The sequence below is a fragment of the Neltuma alba genome, unplaced genomic scaffold (genome assembly GCF_004799145.2).
Source record: "Neltuma alba isolate B1F8T4 unplaced genomic scaffold, ASM479914v2 tig00012452_pilon, whole genome shotgun sequence".
NCBI classification, from domain to species: domain Eukaryota; kingdom Viridiplantae; phylum Streptophyta; class Magnoliopsida; order Fabales; family Fabaceae; genus Neltuma; species Neltuma alba.
The window spans coordinates 427,141-448,286 of record NW_021636931.1 but is presented as its reverse complement, the minus strand read 5'-3'; the positions used below and the strand labels follow the sequence as shown (position 1 = coordinate 448,286).

General features: G+C 35.9%; 1 protein-coding gene across 1 annotated transcript; it reads left to right on the top strand.

The window, feature by feature from the left end:
- Positions 1–14,855: 14,855 nt before the first annotated feature.
- On the top strand, positions 14,856–17,853 carry LOC114727183 (SAP30-binding protein-like). The gene is made up of 7 exons (XM_028913897.1): positions 14,856–15,000; positions 16,005–16,208; positions 16,793–16,934; positions 17,013–17,092; positions 17,175–17,265; positions 17,368–17,519; positions 17,842–17,853. The coding sequence occupies exons 1-7, from the start codon at positions 14,866–14,868 to the stop codon at positions 17,851–17,853; spliced, it is 816 nt and encodes a 271-aa protein (XP_028769730.1). The 5' UTR covers positions 14,856–14,865.
- Positions 17,854–21,146: the final 3,293 nt, after the last annotated feature.

Below are 21,146 nucleotides of genomic sequence, written 5' to 3'. Positions count from 1 at the left end.
ATCCTTTTCGAGTTGGCAAGGCATTGCATGGGAAGGAGAAGATTTCCAAGAAAACAGAAGTCAGTATAATTTCATTGACAAAGTGGTGGAAAGTGAACGTTATGGAAATTGCGAGCGACTCTCGATCATATAAAGGTCTAATCGCTCCTTGTTTTAATTAGAACTTTGAGTGTGGTTGGCTTAAGACCACCCAGAAATGAGTTGTTGCTAGGATTGAGGGGCCTCTCCAGTTGAGCTTTTTGGTACTTTGGTTGCCCCTTTGGTTTGCTAGGCCTTTTATTGTGTAATTTGTCTTTGCTTTTTGTTCCACGTGCATATTTTTATACAATTATTTATATTTTTAAATCGTGATCTTTTGATTGAAAAATTATGAATGAGTGGATTTTTCTAGTAATTTTGTGATTAGGACATTAGTTATATAATTGAGTCTTATTCTTGAGGAAAGATAGATGGAAAAATCGCAACAACAAATAAAAAAACAAAAGAAAACTGTGGAAATTACGAAATCACAAATTAGGATTGTTACAACGCTTTCATAGGTTTTGACAATAATTGGATTGCAATTGACAACATATATATATTTACAAAATACTTGATTTGCAATTTCTCCAAAATAGATTCAATTTTAAGTTAAAAAATTATACTCCTTCGGTTTTTAATGTAAAACCTAATAAACTAATTTGAGTTGATTAAAAATATTATTTAAATTAGTTAATATGATACTATCTCCGGTCCTAATTATAAGACTCAGTTTACTAATTTGGAAATATTAAGGAATTTAGTTAAATTAGTTACTGGTTAAAAAATGTCACCTATTTCCCAAAAATACCCTTATAAAATTTTAAAAAATAGCCCCGCACAATACCTAATCGCCCATACCAAATCTCAATTTGACAGCACTGATTGATCTCTTTGGATTTTCAATTTCTAATTTCTACTTTGTGATTTCATATTTTTGTTTTTTTTTTGAGCTGAGATTTCAGATTTTCTTGTTTTTATGGATTCATTGCATTTTTCCAACAGCTCCAAACCTCCACTTGACAACACAGACCGATCTCTTATTCTAGACTTTTGATTTCCAATTTTTGATTTGTGATTTCAGATTTTCATCGATCTAAGAACTTCTACCGTTTGATGTGTTTTTATTGATTCAATGTGTTTACTTAAGATTCATTGACATATTTTTGTCTTCATTGTCCTTTTAGTGTCACCGACAAGATTACTAGCTTATCTCCCTAGAAGTGCATATGGCGTCCTATTTGCTTGCTATAAATGGTCGCTGCTGAGAATCAATCTCACTCAATGCTCACAAACTTGGATTTGAACAGCGAAGGAATTGGTGAATCCGAAACAGGTGATGGCATTAATATGATTTTAGGACTTTACAGCTTATTGTTATCTTAATCAAAGACTAAGAACTTTTTGAGCATAATTAAGTCAATAGTTCGATTACTAATCTGTAATCACTTTGCTTTATGTCATTAATTTGGTTACTAATTTTGTTACCCTTGAGAGAGATAACTTCTAGGTAAGTTTCTCTTGGACTTGAACAAACTGCCTAGTCAATTTCAGGAAGTGGGAGTTCATTTAGTGGAAATTTCAAACTTTGAACATGATGCTAAACAACAAATGGAACACATTCATGCATCCGAAACTAATGGTACCCAATCATATCTTTACATTGACATTGCATTCGCGTGACTTGGAATATTTTTATCTGTATTTTTGTTATATACGGTACAATTATTACTTGCATATATATATATATATATATATATAGCCTGCTACCCCATCACTGAGTTTTAATTTTATCTAATTTTGAGACTATGACTTCTATGGTAATCATATCTATATTGTAAGAAAATGGGCCAGTCCACCCTTGGTGGATTGGACCCAAGCCCATTTATCATTTGGGACTCCAGTGTAAATAGCAAAACTCTTGGGTCTTTAACTGTAATTTTCGCCCTTTAATATATTTTGCCAAAAGGCGGGAACGGGTGTATAAAGGAGACGGTTTTGAGACGGTTTTTGTTTGAATAAACAAGGAGTTACGAAACTGATCAAAAGGGATCAGTTTTGGGCAGTAGCATAATGCGTTTTTTTCTCCTCCACAAGTCTCTCTCCCTGTCTCTCCAAACTCTCCCTCCGGTGTATTTACTGTGTCTCCCAGATCCGACTCCGTCACCGTGATCGGACCTCCACGTGGCAACCTGACTTTACTGTAGACTCCAGGTATGCCCGAAAACCTTCATTGGTATTAGAGCATGTGATATTTCCTGTAGATTCTGTGGCCTGCGTTTTCATATCAGTATTTTTTTCTGATTGTTCGGTCTGAGTAACTTGTGATTTGCTTCAATATATTATGCAAATCCTCCATTTTACTTTCAGTATGATAGTTTTGGTGTCTTATATTTATGTTTAGACATATTGGGTTGCTTCTCTGCCTCATGAAAATCGTTTCATACAGTATATCAGTTTGGCCGTACGGTTTTCATTTTTGGGTCTCTGGAAAATCAAGTTTTTGGTTTCAAAATTATCCCATTGCGTAGAGCTCGAAAAACGAAGAAAATGATATAAAGTACACTAAAAACGGACACCGGACGGCGGAGAAACGGAGGAGAGAAGAAATCGGGTCCGTGGGACCCGACCCAGTTGCAGAATCCGGGTCAAGACGACCCGGCTGGAGGTTGAAGGTGACCTCCGGGGCCAAAACGGCGTCGTTTTGGCCCCTGCTTAAAAAAAAAAAAAAGGGGCATGTACTGGGCTGGACGTAGGATCCAGCCCAGACCAAAAAAAAAAAGGGGGTGTACTGGGCTGGAGGCAGGATCCAGCCCAGACCAAAATCAAAAAAAAAAAAATTTGAAGGGAACCGGTTGGGCCGAAATGGACCCAAACCCAACCGGTCCAAATACTTTTAATAAAAAAAAAGGGTCTGTCCAAAAAAAAAAATTAAAAAAAAATTTTTGACAAGCAGCGCCACGTGGCGCGTTCTGCCACGTGGCACCCCACCTTGGCACGTGGGGACCACCACCTGACAGGTGGTGGCGCGTGGAAGCCGCAGGCACGGCGCGTGTCGCCGGCGGCAGGCTGCATGGTGGCGCGTGAAGTACACGCGCCGACAGGGCGAGTGGGAAATTTTTTTTTCAATTTTTCGCTAATTTTTCCTTCTAGGGGCGCGTGTAGGCGCGTGGAAGGTCCGTTTGAGGTGCGGTTTGTCTCTAAAAATCCCTAAAATCAAGATCTTCATTTTGATATATAATTTGATAATTTTGGAGATAATTAAGGATCTATTTCAGTGTATTTTCTGGTATTTTTCATGCGGAAATAAATTCCAGAATATTCAAAATAATTTAAATTATTTTGTTCTAGGTGAAAATGAAGCAAGAGGCTTCTAGTAGCACTGAAAATATCCAAGATGGTTCATTGGAATACTTATACATGGATAATGCAGTTCCAGAATATGAACCAGAGGATGAGGATCCTGAAGAGGACCCTGAAGAGGTTCCTCAAGAAATCCCGGAGGAGTTAATGGATTCTGGACCTGAGTCAGAATCTTTATTTCCCACTGAACCCCTCCGTACCGAACCTCATTTGGTCTGTAATGATTCGCTAGATCTTCCCAATAAAACCGAAGTAGAGGAAGGCGAAGAGGTGGATCAACCCTGTACCCCTGCTTTAGCTATGAGAATAGCTGAAAGTGATGCAGCTAAATTGACAAACATAAAAGGCATCAATGGTGTGCTCGCTAGCTACGTCCATTACATGACCGATAAGAAGAATACAGAATTCTACCTTAGAGTCATAATGGAGTACATAAGAGCAATAAGAGTTAGAGGCGGACCTAAAGGCAAACCCATAAGAAAGTCTTACTGGATTTGGGCCATAGAGCTAGTGTCCTCCTTTATGAACAAAACGCGCAAACTTAGAAGCCTAAGAAAAGCAATGCTTGATTACATTTATGTTCATATCAAATGATGTAATATTTGTATTCGCCATGAATTTGTGGTTTCATGCATTGTAAACAGACTAAGTATGTTATTTCATTTAATGAAATTACTTGAATTATTGTTGTATGATTATTTATGAATATCATATGTATGCCTTTTATAAGTGGGAGCTTTTAGAAGATGAGACTTCTAAAGGTTACAATCTTTGAAGTGCTTATATAAAATCCTTGATAGGACATGATGATTATTGCTAGTATCTGTGTGATGGGAGGTACAAACGTATTCTCTTGATCATAGATCTTGTAATTTCATTATTTACTGATCGAGGATAATATAGGCACATTACATTGTATACTTCATTGTGCTATATAACTGAAATGTTCTTTGGTTCGGTTCTCTTCAAAGAGAACATAGATTAATGTGGGATAGATTTGTCACAGAACTAAGAATGGCAACCAAGAACATAATTGCTGAATTGAACAAGGGAGAAAAGCTTAACGGGGACAACTGGGACATCTGGCACCGAAAGGTCCAGTATATCCTAGAGGAACAGGATGCGATAGAGCCTCTCACCACTGCTATGGTTGAACCTGAGGCTGGCAACACAAACCAGCACAGGAGAGACCAAGAGGCATATCTAACCTGGAAAAAGAAGAATAGCATAGCAAGAATCACGCTTTTGAGCTCCATGGCTGATGACCTGATGTGTGAGTTTGAGTCGCACAAAACTGCACAGGCCATGTGGATAGCATTGAAGGATAAGTTTGGCGGAGTCTCTACGACCAAGCTTAGAAGGTTGACGATTAAGTTTGATACCTATAAGCTCAAGCCAAACAATCCTATGAAGCAACATCTGAGAGAGATGGCCAATATGATCCGGGAACTGAAGGAAGCTGGACATAATCTGTCTGATGAGCAGCAAGTGCAGGCTGTCATCAGGTCACTCCCTGCAAGTTGGGAGCACATGAAAGTCAACCTAACCCACAATGAAAACATCATCACTTTTAACGATGTAGCTAAGCATCTGGAGCTGGAAGATGAACGTCTAGAGGCTTACAAGAGCTCTGGACAGACTTATTTAACTGAGGATGCTGGTACTTCCCAATCTAAGCCCAATTTCAAAAAGGGCAAGAAGCCCCAAAAGAAAGGGAAGAAGGGCGGTCCTCAATTTAAAAAGGGCAAGAAACAATTTAAGAAGAAGGGAAAGAAAGGCGGGAAGAAGAAGCTAGACCTGAAGAAGGTCAAATGCTTCGCCTGCCAACAAATGGGCCATTTCGCACGTGACTGTTCCAAACAGGCTGAAAGCGAAAAGGTATTAGTGAATTATGTGAATTCACATGTTTCATATGTTTCTAGTACTGTTTTTCTAACAGAACCTGTTTCTTCTTCTTGGATTATAGACTCAGGCTCCACAGACCACGTAAGCAGGGATCGGGGATCCTTCGTGGAATACCGTCGGTTGCCGTATCAAAGCAAGTGGCTTTATGTTGGGAACAATGCGAGAATCGAGGTTCGAGGCATTGGCACCTGCAAGCTTGCTTTGCGTGGTGGAAAGACCTTGATACTCCATGATGTGCTTCATGCTCCCGACATCCGACGGAATTTAATTTCTGTTATTTGCTTAGTAGACTTTGGGTTTAATGTTTATTTTCATGATAAAGTTGCAGACATTTCCTTTAACTCTGAATTTTATGGTTCAGCATTCAGATTCCAGAAATTTTTTGTTATGGATCTTGCTTTTGGTTTTAACGCTCATGATTGTTTTGCTATTTCTTCAAGCAATCCTGATATGAATATCTGGCATGCTAGACTAGGACATATTAATCAAAATAGAATGATTAAACTAGCAAAAGAAGGAATGTTGGGCACAATCCCTAACATGGAAATGTCCTTATGTGAAAATTGTCTAGCTGGTAAGGCAACTAGAAAACCTTTCGGTAAGGGAACAAGAGCTGAAAATCCATTGCAATTAATCCATTCTGATATCTGTGGTCCAATGAGTGTGAGGGCGAGACACGGAGCTTGGTATTTTATTACCTTTATTGACGATTTTTCACGATATGGTCATGTCTATTTGATCTCGCATAAGTCTGAAGCACTTGAGTGCTTTAGACGATACATAAATGAGGTAGAGAATCAAATAGATAGTAAAATTAAAGCATTACGTACTGATCGAGGTCGTGAATATTTATCTGATCAATTTAAACAGCTCTGTGAGGAAAAAGGGATAATTAGACAACTGACTATCCCTGGCACTCCACAACAGAATGGAGTGGCTGAGAGGAGGAATAGAACTCTTCTAGACATGGTTAGGTCTATGATGGCTCAAGCAAACCTACCAATTTCATATTGGGGTGATGCTTTGTTAACGGCAACCTTCATACTTAACCGTGTGCCCTCAAAATCAGTCGCTTCCACACCCTATGAATTATGGACAAAACGCAAACCGGATCTAAGTGTCCTAAGACCCTGGGGGTCAGCGGCATATGTTCATGATGATTCCCACAAGCATGGGAAATTGGGTCCTAGAGGAAAGAAGTGTATCTTTATAAGGTACTCTGAACAATCTAAAGGATACGTTTTCATAGGTGAAAACGAAGATGGAACAGTGACTGAAATGGAATCAAGAGATGCCACATTCATTGAGACTGAATTTCCTAAAGAGGAGATGTTGACCGCACTGTATCTCTTTATGAGACACAGGAACAAGTCAGTGCAGAACAAATTGACAGACCAGAATCGTCTAGGTGTGTCAATCTGAGTGGGAGCCAAGAAAGGTCAACACCAAGACCTGAACAAAGAAAGAAAGATAAGCAAATAGCTCCCGTCAGAAGGAGTAACAGGGAAAGTGTTCCCAAAAGACGCTTTCAAATAGAAGGCGAATCTCTCTTAGTTACTCCAGAAGGGGATGATGAGCCCCGTTCTGTACGAGAAGCCTTGTCAGGTCCTGCAAAAGATGAATGGATGAAAGCTATGGAAGAAGAAATGGACTCAATGAAAAAGAACCAAGTTTGGGTGTTAGTTGATCTTCCAAAAGGGCGTAAAGCCATTGGGAACAAGTGGGTTCTCAAAATTAAAAGAAAAGTGGATGGATCAATTGACAAATACAAGGCTCGATTAGTGGCAAAGGGGTACACACAACAGGAAGGAATAGATTATGAAGATACATTCTCACCTGTTGTGCGTTTCAATTCTATTAGACTTATTCTGGCAATAGTAAACAGTTTAGATTTAGAATTACATCAGATGGATGTAAAAACCGCATTTCTGAATGGTGATCTGGATGAAGAAATCTATATGGAACAACCATTAGGTTTCATTGAAAATGGAAAGGAAAATAAAGTTTGTAAACTCAAAAGGTCCATTTATGGATTGAAACAATCATCCAGACAGTGGTATTTGAGGTTTCACAAAGCAATAACCTCATATGACTTCCAAATGATAGAGGAAGACCACTGCGTCTACATTAAGCGGTTTGAGGGTAATTTTGTCATATTATCCTTATATGTAGACGATATACTATTAGCCGGAAATAGTCTAGATTCGGTGGTGGCTATTAAAGAATGGCTTTCGTCGAATTTTGAAATGAAAGACATGGGTGAAGCAGAGTATATACTTGGAGTTAAGATCCAAAGAAATCGTTCAAAACGAATCCTCTCTCTTTCACAAGAGAATTATATCAACAAGATTCTTGAGCGATTTAACATGAAAGACTGCAATCCCATGAGTACACCCGTTGCCACTGGAGTGGCTTTGAGTTCTGACATGTGTCCCAAAACCGAATCTGATAAAAAGAAGATGGAAAGAGTTCCATATGCCAGTGCTGTTGGTAGTCTGATGTACGCAATGATGTGTACAAGACCAGACATCTGTTATGCAGTGGGACTGGTGAGCAGATTCCAGTCTAACCCCGGTGAAAAGCATTGGAAAGCAGTGAAGAGGATCTTGAGATACTTAAAGGGCACTTCCAATTATGCACTGTGCTACGAAGGAGGTGACCTGCGTCTTGTTGGGTACTCCGATGCTGATGTAGGCGGAGATGAAGAAGAACGAAGGTCAACTTCAGGTTATACCTTCTTACTCAACAATGGCGCCATATGTTGGAGTAGCAAGAAGCAAACGTGCATTGCCTTACATTCAATGGAAGCTGAGTTTGTGGCTTGCACTGCAGCAGTGCAAGAGGCTTTATGGCTGAAGAGATTTATAGAACACCTTGGATTTGGAAACAAGAGTACCAATCCGGTGATGATGATATACTGTGACAATACTGCAGCCATAGCCTATACTAAAGATCCTAAGTATCACAGCAAAACCAAGCACATTGACATCAAGTATAATTTTGTTAGAGATTACATAGCACAAAAGATTGTTACTGTACAATACATTTCAACCAAATGTATGGTAGCAGATCCTCTGACAAAGCCAATAGGCGAAAGAGTTTTTAAAGAACATGTACAAGCCCTTGGCATACATAAAGTGTAATATGAATGCTTCATTAATGAAATTATATTTCGTTATCACTTTATGTGTCTGTCGAAAGTATACAATGTCTAGTATGTCGTACAGGTTAAAAAGGTTGGCTCTCTCACACGGGCAACCGCCTTTGACACTCAGGTGGAGTGAACAAAGATGAGACATTTGTGTTCACCAGTAAAGCAGCAATGAATGCTGATATGGTAGAGAAGAAACACAAACTTTATGTCGCCTTGACTAAAGTGTAGCAAGTCAAGATGAGATCCACGTTGATAAAGCTGGATCGAAGTTTGGAATCCCACTTCCATAATACCTGTAGCCAGACAACAAACTCTTCAACGTCGACGTCATAACAATGAGCAGAGTTGAAGAATTTGGGTTTAGATACTGAGTGTGTCTGGACCTAAGTCTGTACGGTGTTGATAATAAATCTAAATCGACATACGCTCTTATAGTAAAAGAGTAACACCGTAGCATGTGTTTCATACCACATGTGCTGAGAGAACCGCAAAAGGGAAGCAAGTGAAAGATCCCTGCTTCATTGCTGTGTGAGTCCCAGGGAGGAATTATCCTCCTATTGGTGTCCTTTGACTTTGACAATATCATGAAGATATGTTTCAGTGACTGCTACTTTGGCATATGTCCTATGGTCATGATTGATGCGATCTAAGGTAGTATGCTAAGAAAGCGACTGATTCATTTCAAAGTGATATTTGGGCGAAAGGAAGATTGACTGTGATATACACACCTATGCTAGTGTCTGTGACATGTCCCTTATGACATTTTGTGGTCATAAGTGTGGATACTAGACATAAGAGAAAGGAAATCTGAGTCAACCATTGACTCGAGAGGGATTAGATTTACCGTGGAAAAGTGTATATAAGTAAATCTAGGACATCTGAGGCATAATTTTAAAATTCAAGCTACACAAAGGAGAGGGTGACTTGTGCTGATCCTTTAAAAGGGATTTCTAGTACAAGGACCCAAGCGAAGACGTCATGCCCACACGGTCACGGCAAAGCACTAAGTATGAAATTGAGGGAAGGTGAAGAGACTAGACCCGCGACATCTAATCCACCAAGTGTGAGTGGGAGATGTAAGAAAATGGGCCAGTCCACCCTTGGTGGATTGGACCCAAGCCCATTTATCATTTGGGACTCCAGTGTAAATAGCAAAACTCTTGGGTCTTTAACTGTAATTTTTGCCCTTTAATATATTTTGCCAAAAGGCGGGAACGGGTGTACAGAGGAGACGGTTTTGAGACGGTTTTTGTTTGAATAAACAAGGAGTTACGAAACTGATCAAAAGGGATCAGTTTTGGGCAGTAGCATAATGCGTTTTTTTCTCCTCCACAAGTCTCTCTCCCTGTCTCTCCAAACTCTCCCTCCGGTGTATTTGCTGTGTCTCCCAGATCCGACTCCGTCACCGTGATCGGACCTCCGCGTGGCAACCTGACTTTACTGCAGACTCCAGGTATGCCCGAAAACCTTCATATATAAATAGAAGTCATGTTTTGCTCTGAGTTCTGCTTGTTTGGCTTATTCTTTGCAATGAAAGGGGATATCCTCTTTCTCTTTCTATCTATTTGTGTCGTCATCTTTTCGTTCTTGGCTAGTAAGAATAACTGAACCATCTACAAAGTTGCATGGTAGAAATCATGAAGCACAGAGGTTCTAATAAATATGATATTCCACGTATAAGAAAAGAAGTCATGGAAAAGGAAGGTCCACTACCAAATCAAATATAAGTGTGATCCAAAGTTAGTACAAGAAGTGATGAAGTAATTGAGGTAATTTTTTTCTTTCTTTGAGTATTTCTTCTGTTTTTTTTTTTTGGTCTTGTTCTTTTGGTTGATATGTATGCATGGTGCTTAAATTTTATGTGTTGGACAATTCATAGCTGTGGCAATATTGAATGATTCGATGGCAAACTGGCCCTTGGCTTCAGCTACTAACTGTTGCAAAAGAAGTATTCTGTGTACTGAGCACTATTTAGTCCTTCGAATTAATGAAATATACTATATTATAGTATTTGATAGTTATCGTTTCTGGAGAACTTACAAGTTCACAAAGTTCATCTAACAATTTTTTATGTGGTTTGTAGATCTTTTTTAAGAATAAATTATTCATGGATTTAAAATGAATTTTTTCACAGTCATAAGGCACCAGTTTATAAATTTAAAATAATTTTTTAATGACTAAAATTTCATTTGTCTATTATTTTCTTTCTTAGTTTGTTTTCCAGATATAAATTAATCTTTTAAATATTTTTCAGTGATTTAAACAGTTATGTTTAAAATCTAACAATTTGAGTTATTTATTAATTTTAAAAGTTTATTAATATATTTATAAAAATATTGAAAATAACCCAGTCAAATTTTAATTCAATAGTTAAAATGAGAAGCGGAGAGAGGAAGTAGAATTTCTCCATGTGTAATAGTATTTATTTGAATTATTATGGTAGTATTTAATTATAGTTAATGGAATATAAGTAAAGGTAGTTTGGAAAAAATAAATAAATATGAAAAATAAAGTGGATTGGAGTCTTCTATTTAGGACCAAACTAAAAATCAAACTAGCTCTTATAATTAGGACTGGAGATAGTACTTTTTTTTCCCTAAAATATTCTAATCATCTTCTTTAATTTTTTCCCTTCCAGTACTCCTACATAATTATTGTTGAAAAAATATCAATAAAGTTAATTTGAAAAAAAGTGAGAAACATATGAAATATGTCTTAAATATAGAACCAATATCAACTTTCAAATTAGGTCCTACATTAAATATATGAGGGGTACAAATTAAGATAAATGTAATTTTTTAATGATCTTTGGGTTTGGATATTGGCACCGCCAGCTTGATCTCTTTCAACGAAAGTTCATGAACTTCGCCGGGATGTTTAAAAATTTCTCCCCATACAATTCATGGGTTGGAATATTAATTTTTTAAAACAATTATGGAGAGCAAATATATTTACGTTTAAATATATTGATAGAATAGATTGGTGAAACATGTTACATTACCATTGGTTAATTATTAGTACATATCTGATAGATTTTCTTTGGCTGATGGTCATCAGCACAAACTAATAGCTATGTAACACTTAAGCATGATTAAGGTGTTACATTTTTCTATTGAAATATAAACATGCTGCACGCCTTAAACATGATGCGCTATATTTCAATAATAAAAAAAAAAAAGTCAATTGCTTTACATTATTGTAATTTATAGCTGTAGATACTCTTTTATAAATATTTTAGGGCAAAAATTTGACACAGTTCAGAGATGAAAATAGCTTTTAATCTAAAATTAACAATACATTAACTAAATATTAAATATTATAAATAAAAAATGGGGAAAGTTAATGTTTAGGATAATACTTATATTAATTTTCTTATATTGATTATATCAAGTTCTTCACATGAAATAAAAAAAACATATGACTATGTATGATTAGAGAATTTGACATAATAGATATAAAAAACTTGACATAAGTTTTTTTTTTTTAAATGCGCCTCAAGGACATGAGTTCTCAGTCAGTTTTCAAGCAATAAATTTTGTAATTGACGCTTTTTCGACAATTTTTCCTTCTTATTATAATTATAAATTAAATTAAAGTCATAATTAAGAAAGTTTATCAGTTTAACTACGTCGTTTAATTTACGGTAGATCGTAGCCGTTCAAGCAGTGGAAAAATAGAGTCTGTCTGTTCAACTCTATCAGTTTCTTTGTCATTCTTCTCTCGTGGCCATCTCGAGTCTCGATGACAGCGGCTTCTTTTCTTCTCCCTCTCCGGAAATGTCTCGTCGACGGGTTATCCGAACTGATTCACCAGCAGGTTCTTGTCACAGGTTTTCCCTCTCCGTTCTTGTTGCCGTTCTTCGATATGATGTTTTAGATCGTTTTGCTTAAGTTGTGCTGTGAGTCGTTGTAGTCTGAAAAGTAAAAAACCTGGAAGCATCTTGAGCTTAGAGAATTCAAAAGTTTAAACGATTTGTTAGCATTCAACCTTCTTAAGTATTTTTTTTGGGTGATTTCCCCGTTTTATTTTTCTCTTCGCATTTATTGGAACAATAATTGTAGGAAGAATTTGAATTTTAAACCGTATTTTTGGAAGCTATTGTGTTGGCAACGCTTTGAACGTTGATTTTCTTGCTTGTTGAGATCTTATAGTCTATAATAGTTAAGCATATGTATATTATCAAACTTAAATAAGGAACTTGACCAGTAATATCTAAAATTCTCATCCATGTTTTAAACATGGTCGCGGCCACACATCTAAAGGCTCGATGCTTGTGACATTACCTTTAAAATCAATGCAATTGAGCGAAGAGCTGAGTAAGTTGTTTGAATATCAGTTGGTTCTGGTTTAGAGTGTCTATTGTCTTGAGCCTACCAAGTTAAGATTGCCAGTCATGCTGTATAGATTACCATATTTGAAAGTTCAACTTTTGTTTGAATATTCTGTCTACCTTTTCTTTTCCTTTATCAATTTACTTGCAAATTAAAACTAACTCCCTTCTCCATTTTGCAGCACAATACTCGATTTCTTCAACAAATTCTTCAAAATAGGAAATTAGATTTTCTAGAGTGGCTTATTAATCATTATTGCACTGACTGGTGTCAAGATTCTTCTCTCTATATGGTTGACGTCATTTTAGGCTGAATGTGAGCTGCAAATAGGAGGGCTGGTAATGAGAGAACCCAAGCAACAATGATTCTGTCTTTACTAAAATTTAAATTTGAAGATTTTGTTCTTTTCCACCTTCAATGCATTAACACTTAGTATTTTATTGGAATTTGCACTCGATTCCTTCTATCTATGATACTTTTCTATTTGATCAACCTTTTGGATTAGTCACAGGAGCCCCTAGCATCATGGCATCCAAGAAGAAGCAATACTAGGGTATTGCTTTGCTGTCCATGTACAACGATGAGGAAGATGACGAGATGGACGATGTTGAAGGAGGAATGGAGGGAGAAGAACAACAAGAATAGGATGGTGGGGATGTGAGGATTGCAGAGGAAAATCTAGAGAGTGATGCTGAGATGATAAGGATCCTTGATTCTGCTAATGAGGCTACTGTACCGGTTGAAAATGATGGGATGACCCTGGAGAAGAGTAAATTTGGGACTTCAATGCCACCACAGCCTTTGGTTGATATGTTGGTTTCACAGCAGGATCAACAAGTAGTGTCTGTTGAATCTAGGAGGAGTAGGAGAGGGACAATTACCATTGTAGACCGTGGTCATGATGAAATAGCAATGTCACCTGAGCCAGAGTTACTCTCTCTCACTTGAACCCACCCCTCTGTTTTTTTAAGAAATGCATTTAAATAGGACTGATGACATGGCAATTTTGGTATACTATATTTGTCTTCTATACGTTCCTTTATCATTATTTTCTTCCATTGATGGAGTCATGTCTCTTAAACTTGAAAATTGCCCAAAATGTTTAAGACCCTGACGTTTCCTTAGGCACCCGGCCTTGCCATATTTTCCAGGCAGGTTATCTTCTATTAGGAAACCATTTTCTCCTTCTTTATTTTAGGTTATAAGTTAATAACTTATATTTGGTTTTGATATCAGGATGGAGGGCTTGATGGTAATGGTCGACCCTTGTTTGAGGAAGAACTTCAAACAACAAATGGTATTTTCCCTTTTGCTTAAAGTATGTTCTGCTAAATTTATTGTATCCTTTCTTTGGACACCTCATCCCACTATAGGTTATTCTCAGAGAATGAATATTACTTGATTAATCTGTTGGTGGTAAAGAAGAATATCTCAAGAGCTTCACAATGTCATTGATTTCTTTTTGGAACAGAAGAATTTAAAATTTTGACCAGTAATCTGTTCTCTCATTTGGCCAAAAAGTCTGTTCTTTCTGGAACTTGTACAGACAGTTCTGGTAAGATAATTATGAATATGAGCTAATGAATCTGAACTGTCATATTGATAAGGTAATAAACATATAAAACAGTTAAAATTAACTTCTGCATGAAATGTATTTAATCAAGGATGATTATTCAACTGACCTTTTATATGCAATTTTTTTTGCCAATATTTGATTGTTTAACTGTTTAGTTCTGGATAATTGAAGTGCATGAGAGTTTGTCTGGGACTATTAATTTGAGAATATGCCAATCTTTTGGACTTTGGTTGGGTATTTAAGAATAAGATTATTGAAAAAGAGGCTCGGACATTACGTTGGGGTGGTTTTAGTTCACTTTTCCATGAAGTATATTAGATGGGAATAATCCTATTGTTTTATTTTGTTTTTCTGTTTATCATTTTGCCTCCTGGTCCACTGTTTTTCCCCCTCTGAAGAACTTCCTTGAATGTGGTTTTGTAAGTGATTTGCTAGATGGAGCATCATCAGGATTTGTTCAGGTTTTGACACCTAGCAGTCAAGTTGACACTCCATAGTTTCCTGAGCCATCTCATACCATGCAAGTTGATGCTGTGGCTGGATCAGATGGTGCAGAACATGAAGAGACAGCTCAGGAAGAGCAGAAGTTTGTAGATCCATTGGATAGATTTCTCCCACCACCACCCAAAGTTAAATGCTCTGAATGCCTACAAGTAAATTCCTTTAGATTAATTTTGCAATAATCAATAAATTATTCTCGATAAATTTTAGATATCTGCCAATATATTGAATTGAATTGGTGTGGTTTGCTCCCTCCCCCTAAAAGAAAAACAGCTAGTGTGCTTGTGTAGTTTGATGTCTTTTTTCCTTTCTGCTTTGTGCCACACTAGAGCTCCGCTTTTAATTTGCTATGTCTCTTTAAATTCTTAAGCTTCTTATCCATTAATTTTATCACTTTCATATGTTAGTTAGTGAATATGATTAAACCAATTTGGCGATACTTTGGAAGAGTTGTAATGCAATATTACACTCTAATCTCTTACGACTTCTAGTCCTGTTTAGTGATTGTGCATATATGTAATGTAAACTACACGTACATACATAATTCTAAGGTCCTGTAGAAGCACTTGAATATAGTGATCTATGTTTAGAATTTTGGCATTGAAATTTTTGATTAAGTGTTTTAGTGTGAGAATCTACCCATCCAAACTGAATTTAAGGTGTAAAAATGCGGAAATCACTCATCTTGCGGGGTATTATTCGATGAATTCGGCAGCTGCTCTTGTTTAATTACTAAGTGGTGATTTATGGTTTGATTCATTAACATGTTCCTTTTAATATGAATTCAAGACATATCATTTCAGATATTACTAATTCTGTGATTAAATCATTGAATTATGAAAAAAGTGATAATTTGCCAATACTTCTCTGTATCAAGTTTTTTGACCACTAAACATCTCTGTTTTATTGAATACACCTTATATTATTATATTTTCTTACCCCCTTCTTGACGTTCTGTACACGGGAAGTTGAATGATCTTCACTTTACTCCTTAATTAGTACATTGGCAATTTAGCAATTTTAAGTAATAGTTTAAATTAAAAAATAATTTTCCTCAATTTTTGATAAAGTAGAAAATTGTATAAAACTATTTTTAGCTTTTGCACATTTGATGTTCTTTCATGACAACGTGCTATGATTTTTATTATTATAGCAGAGAAAGATAAATAAATTTCTTGAGTATAAGAAGGCTGGAAAAAGTTTTAATGCAACAGTTCGCAATAGGAAGGACTATCGGAACCCTGACTTCCTGTTGCATGCTGTGAGGTGTCAAGATATTGACCAAATAGGATCTTGCTTTGATAAGGATGTATTGGACCCTCATAGATTTGACCTAAGTGACTACTACGACCAAATAGGTGCTTAATTGTTTCTTCTCTGCATCTACTTTCTTGTGCTTCCTTGTACTTTTTTATTTTATGCTCATATTTTACCTGATTTTGTCAATTATATGATACTTCTTGTGTGTTCTTGCAAACATTAATGTCATATTCTAGATATGTTGGTCGCTGGTATTTGGGCTGTTTACGCTATTATTGTTCACTATACTAACAACGACTTGATATCTAGTATTAAAGAACTTGTTTGTCTTCTAACCTGATATTGAAATTATGTTTTGCCGTTGGATTGTGCTTTTTCTCTTCAAAAGTCCTTTTGATAATATTATTTACGTTGAAATGGACAACCAAAATCTATACATAGCTGTGTATGGCTAGTTATATCTGCTTTGGGGTTCTTTCTATATTTTTTATGAATATGTTGGTCATGATTTTGGAAGTTAAGTTTTCATTGTGAATTGAACCAACTTATTTGTCTTGCCATATTTTGTTATTTGTTCATATTTTCTCAGCACCATCAAGTCATAGGGACGGATTGGTCTTGCAGTCAAGCTCCCTTTAAGTACTTGATACTGATGTTGCTTTACCACCCCTAACTGTCACATAGGCAGATATGAGACGTGGAAGTGACAAGAAAGAGCTGGAGAAGAAAGCCCAGAAAGTTGAATTTGTCTCTAGGGGAGCACAACCAGGAATTGTAACTGGTGTTCCAAGGATCAATGTACCTGTTGCAGGTATAAAGCAACCTAGTCTATCTATGGTATGGCAAAGGTCATTCTTACTACGCATTTTCTATTTTATGCTGATTTTCTCTCTTCTCTCTTCAGGTGGTTTGCCTTTGATGCCTCCTACTGCTGAGGCCACCAATCGTGATGGTAGGCTGGACAAAAAATCAAAATGGGACGAGGTATTCATTTAAACAAATGCACCAACACGTGCAATTTGCTTCAAATTTTTACACTATTTCAATGAATAATAATCCTGTTTAGGTGGATGGGGATCAGAAAAATCCTCTGCCCTTTGTGGGGCAGGATTCTGTGCCCGCTCACGCTGCAATTTTACTGCTAATGCTGGTGATGGGTACATGCATTTTGCGTGAGATTGTGAATAACTTTGAGCTTCTTTATGTATTCTAGAATGAGATGTGTTTGATACTATGACCATTGTTGTAATGTTGGACAGGTAGCAAAAACGACGAGAGGCAGAGGAGAGAAGGTCAACTGAAAGGAAGGAAAGAAGGTGATGAGCCACACTCATTTTGGTCTGTCAAACTAATACCTCCAACCATTTTGAAGTCCTTTAGATTGCCGTCGACAAAAATGTTTGTCTATTCAGTAAGTTTTGCTAAGTCACCATTCTATATATCATGAAAGGTGGAAAGGAATAGTGTTGTGGTTATCACTGCACGATTTCAGTCAGCTAAATGGTTGGTTTTATTTTGTTTAACTTTCTTTACGAGCACGCTGAATCAGGATTTCGAGTAGGATTGTCATTTCAGTTGCTTGCGACGGTACAAAATGCACCACTGATTCGCTTTATAGTGGTCTACGTATAAGCTTTCTTTTTTATTTTTTTGGATAATTCTTAATACATGTGAGAGAGTATATAAGTGACTTTTTTTCATTAAAAATGATGTTTTGGGTTTTTTGTTGTCAGTGTGATAAATGACTTTTTTTCATTAGAGCGAAAGATAAAATAAAGGGCATCAGGGAGTAATTTTGTTAACTGATATCAAGAAAGTAAAATATGGTGAATTTAAATGCTAGATATTTCATTCATTCTAGCTAACAGTTTAATATTGACCTAGTAGAGTTATTTTCATTATTGCTTACCCGTAATAGATAGATTGGCATGATTTAAATCTTTAAATTGGTGTGAAAAAATAACTTATCTCTTATCTAGCTTGCTTGCAGTTAAGTCCTAGTCAATTACACAATCTTATATCTAATTTCATTTATTGTTCTTCTGTGCCTTCACAGATCATAAAATGAATATTGTTTCATAGAATTATCAAGAACTCCATGGTCAATTGTGACCAATCTCATTGAACTAATTAATAATCTTTATAACACAATTAAGCAAACCACATAGATGTTGAATGAAAGCTTCACAATCATAACACCAATTTCTGAGTCTTTCATACATTAATGAAACAAACCATACTATGGGTAGAGTTTTGTCATGCATCACCCAATTGTTTATGATAAAAATAGAGTCTCATTTATCAAATAATTGAGAATTCAACAAAAGCATCACTGCACAAGTGTCTGTCCATATTCATCAACTTGTAGTCAATGATTTTGTAGTCCACACTTCGGATCAGCCGCCTGCATTAATCCAGCAAGGAAACGAACAAGGCTATTGAGTGTCTTCTACATATATTCATGTTATCAAATATAATTCATTTTGTAGTCAATGCGTCAAAAAACCTTCTTTGTTTTCTTATTTTGAAAGCCGTTTTTCGTTTTTAAAAAAATTAAAAAGGCTTGTTTTGTAATTTGTTGTTAACTAAGTGTTTTTAAAAACCAAAAAACAGAAATATTTTTAAAAACTCAAAAACAAAAACAACTTTTAGTTATTTTCTTGTTTTTGTTTGCAAAAATTGGAAAAAAAAAATTTTCCCCCGCTTGATGGCTTTTTTCTCATTTAAAAACTTGAGTTCTCATTGAAACTTCACTTTCCAGTCTCAGTATGTTTATGTCAAATGCAGTTTTTTGAAGCAATTAACCAAACAGATTTTTGTTTTGTATTTTTTTTTCAAAACTTGTTTTAAAAAACAATTTTATCAAACTATTGAGAAAAAAAATTAAAAAAAAAAGAAACAAACAGCCCCTCTATTTTTATCATTCTATTTTGTAAATATATATCATATTTAGTTGAAAACATGGGTTAAATAATTGGGGTAAACAAAATATCAAAATCATCCTTTTTGAAATACGCCAGCTATTTCTTTTCTTCTTAATCACAGTTGATCTCTTTAAAATAAGCAAAAGCAATTCACTAACTCAACTGATACTATACACAGAGAATGTACAGAAACAAAGAAAAATTTTATAAAAAAGTTAAAAAAAAAAAAAAGGACACGCACACTCACAAAAAGATGGCTCCCCTTTTCACCCTTTAATATGGAGCACTTGTTGATATTACAGTAACTACTATTGGAAAAGAAATTGAAATAAACATCAACAAGCAACTCATATCTTTTAGTGATAGTAAAGCACAGACAAATGTAGCAAAAACATACAAATAATTTAAGAAAAAGAAAAAATTTGGCGTATAGGGAGGAAAAAAGAGACGCAAGTTTTTTTATTTTCAAGCTTGTCCCCTTATATATGAGGCTTTTATTGATATCATAATAACCACTAGGAAAAAAAAACAGCCGATAAGCAGAAAAATCATAAAAGTAACGAACCTGGAAAGAATGATAACATGGATGATGGACCTATCCTTCTATATATTAACACTATCCTGCAATAACAAATCACAATATTAGCTGCCTAAAATAGAAGGCAATTTTGAAAAGAGACGTCGTTGGCATGAGCACGATACAATCAATTTTCTATTTCCGTGGCCATTAACAACACATTTTCCGAAAAAATATTTGTTAGTATGGGTATGTCATACCTTTGCTGAGGATAGCATTTCTACTGTTTTGTTAAGGTCCCCTTTATCCTTCCACTCCATCTCATGCTCTTCTATTTTTACTCTAGACAACTCTGGTGTTTCCAACAATCCTGAACAAAACATCTTCATTTCAGGACATCCAGTTATTTCTACCTCTTCTAATTCAGGGAATTCAAATGTCTGACTTTGTGAAGAGAACATCTTCAAGCTTGGCATATCAGTAAGTTCAATCCGCTGTAATCGGTTGAGAGTGATTCCACCTTCTACACCTTCATTGTTCTCATTCAATACAATTTCCTCCATCTTTTTGCAATCATTTATCTCCAACCTTCAAGACTCACCAAGCTTTTGGCAGTTGAACTTGTCACCAAATAGACGAGTTGATGACATCCAGATATAGACAGCTTCCACAAATTTTGAAATGAAGCAGAGGATGGTGCCAACTTGACCAAGCTATGACAACTTTCGACTTCCAGGCATTTTATTAGGTCTTGGTGAATTGGTGGTAGCTGAGAATCATCCTTCCATATGCTCTTGAGTTGATCCAAATAGGCAATGTGTAATTCTTCAAATGGTGGGATTTTTCCCATAAAATCAAGAATCTCATCCTGTGAGGGGAATATCTCCCCAAAAGAACTATGCTCCACATAAAGCTATCCAACTTGGGAAATCTCTCAAGGAAGCTATAGGGAAATGTTACCCCTTATCTGTGAAGCTTTCTACATAAAGAGCTCTCACTCTAGAAAGACATCCCTTATCATTGTGATATTCTTCGCATTTAAAGCCATGCTTTCGGTTGTGGAAATTACCTATAAAATCATAATTAGTAAAACAATTACCATAATGAGTAGGCGATTTAGTAAATTACATCAAGATATTGTTTTCAAGAATTAAAACTTTTCAATGGATCACTCGTCTTTTGCTAATATCTAAAATTTTCATAATTTCACCATGAAATAACATCCACACCTTAAAATTTAAAAAATCCTTTAAATTAACTTCATAGCCCCTTTCTTTCGTCTAAGTTAAATTGAAAAAAAAAAATCCATAATTTCCTTGGAATTCACATTTAGGGCTGGCCTTTTTTTACTATGAAAATAACCTGTTCAAAGATTATTGGTAAAATTATATTATAAGAAGGTAGTTTAATAAATCAGGTCAGAATATTTTTTAAAATAATAATTTCTTATATTTATTGTAGATAAAATCTTTCTTAATTGACCGGTCATCTTTTTCTAATACTTATATTTTTCATCATTAACCCCCCCCAAAAAAAATCACGTTAAAAAAAAATTCTTTGAATCACTTTATAGGCCCATTTCTTTCCAGTCAGAGAT

What these genes read in the sequence shown, in the direction of transcription:
- LOC114727183 (XM_028913897.1), top strand. Translation starts at nt 14,866, where the DNA reads ATGCAAGTTGATGCTGTGGCTGGATCAGATGGTGCAGAACATGAAGAG. An exon ending in AATGCTCTGAATGCCTACAA is followed by an intron (nt 15,001 to 16,004) that starts GTAAATTCCTTT and finishes TTATTATAGCAG; the next exon opens with AGAAAGATAAATAAATTTCT. An exon ending in AAAAATCAAAATGGGACGAG is followed by an intron (nt 17,093 to 17,174) that starts GTATTCATTTAA and finishes AATCCTGTTTAG; the next exon opens with GTGGATGGGGATCAGAAAAA.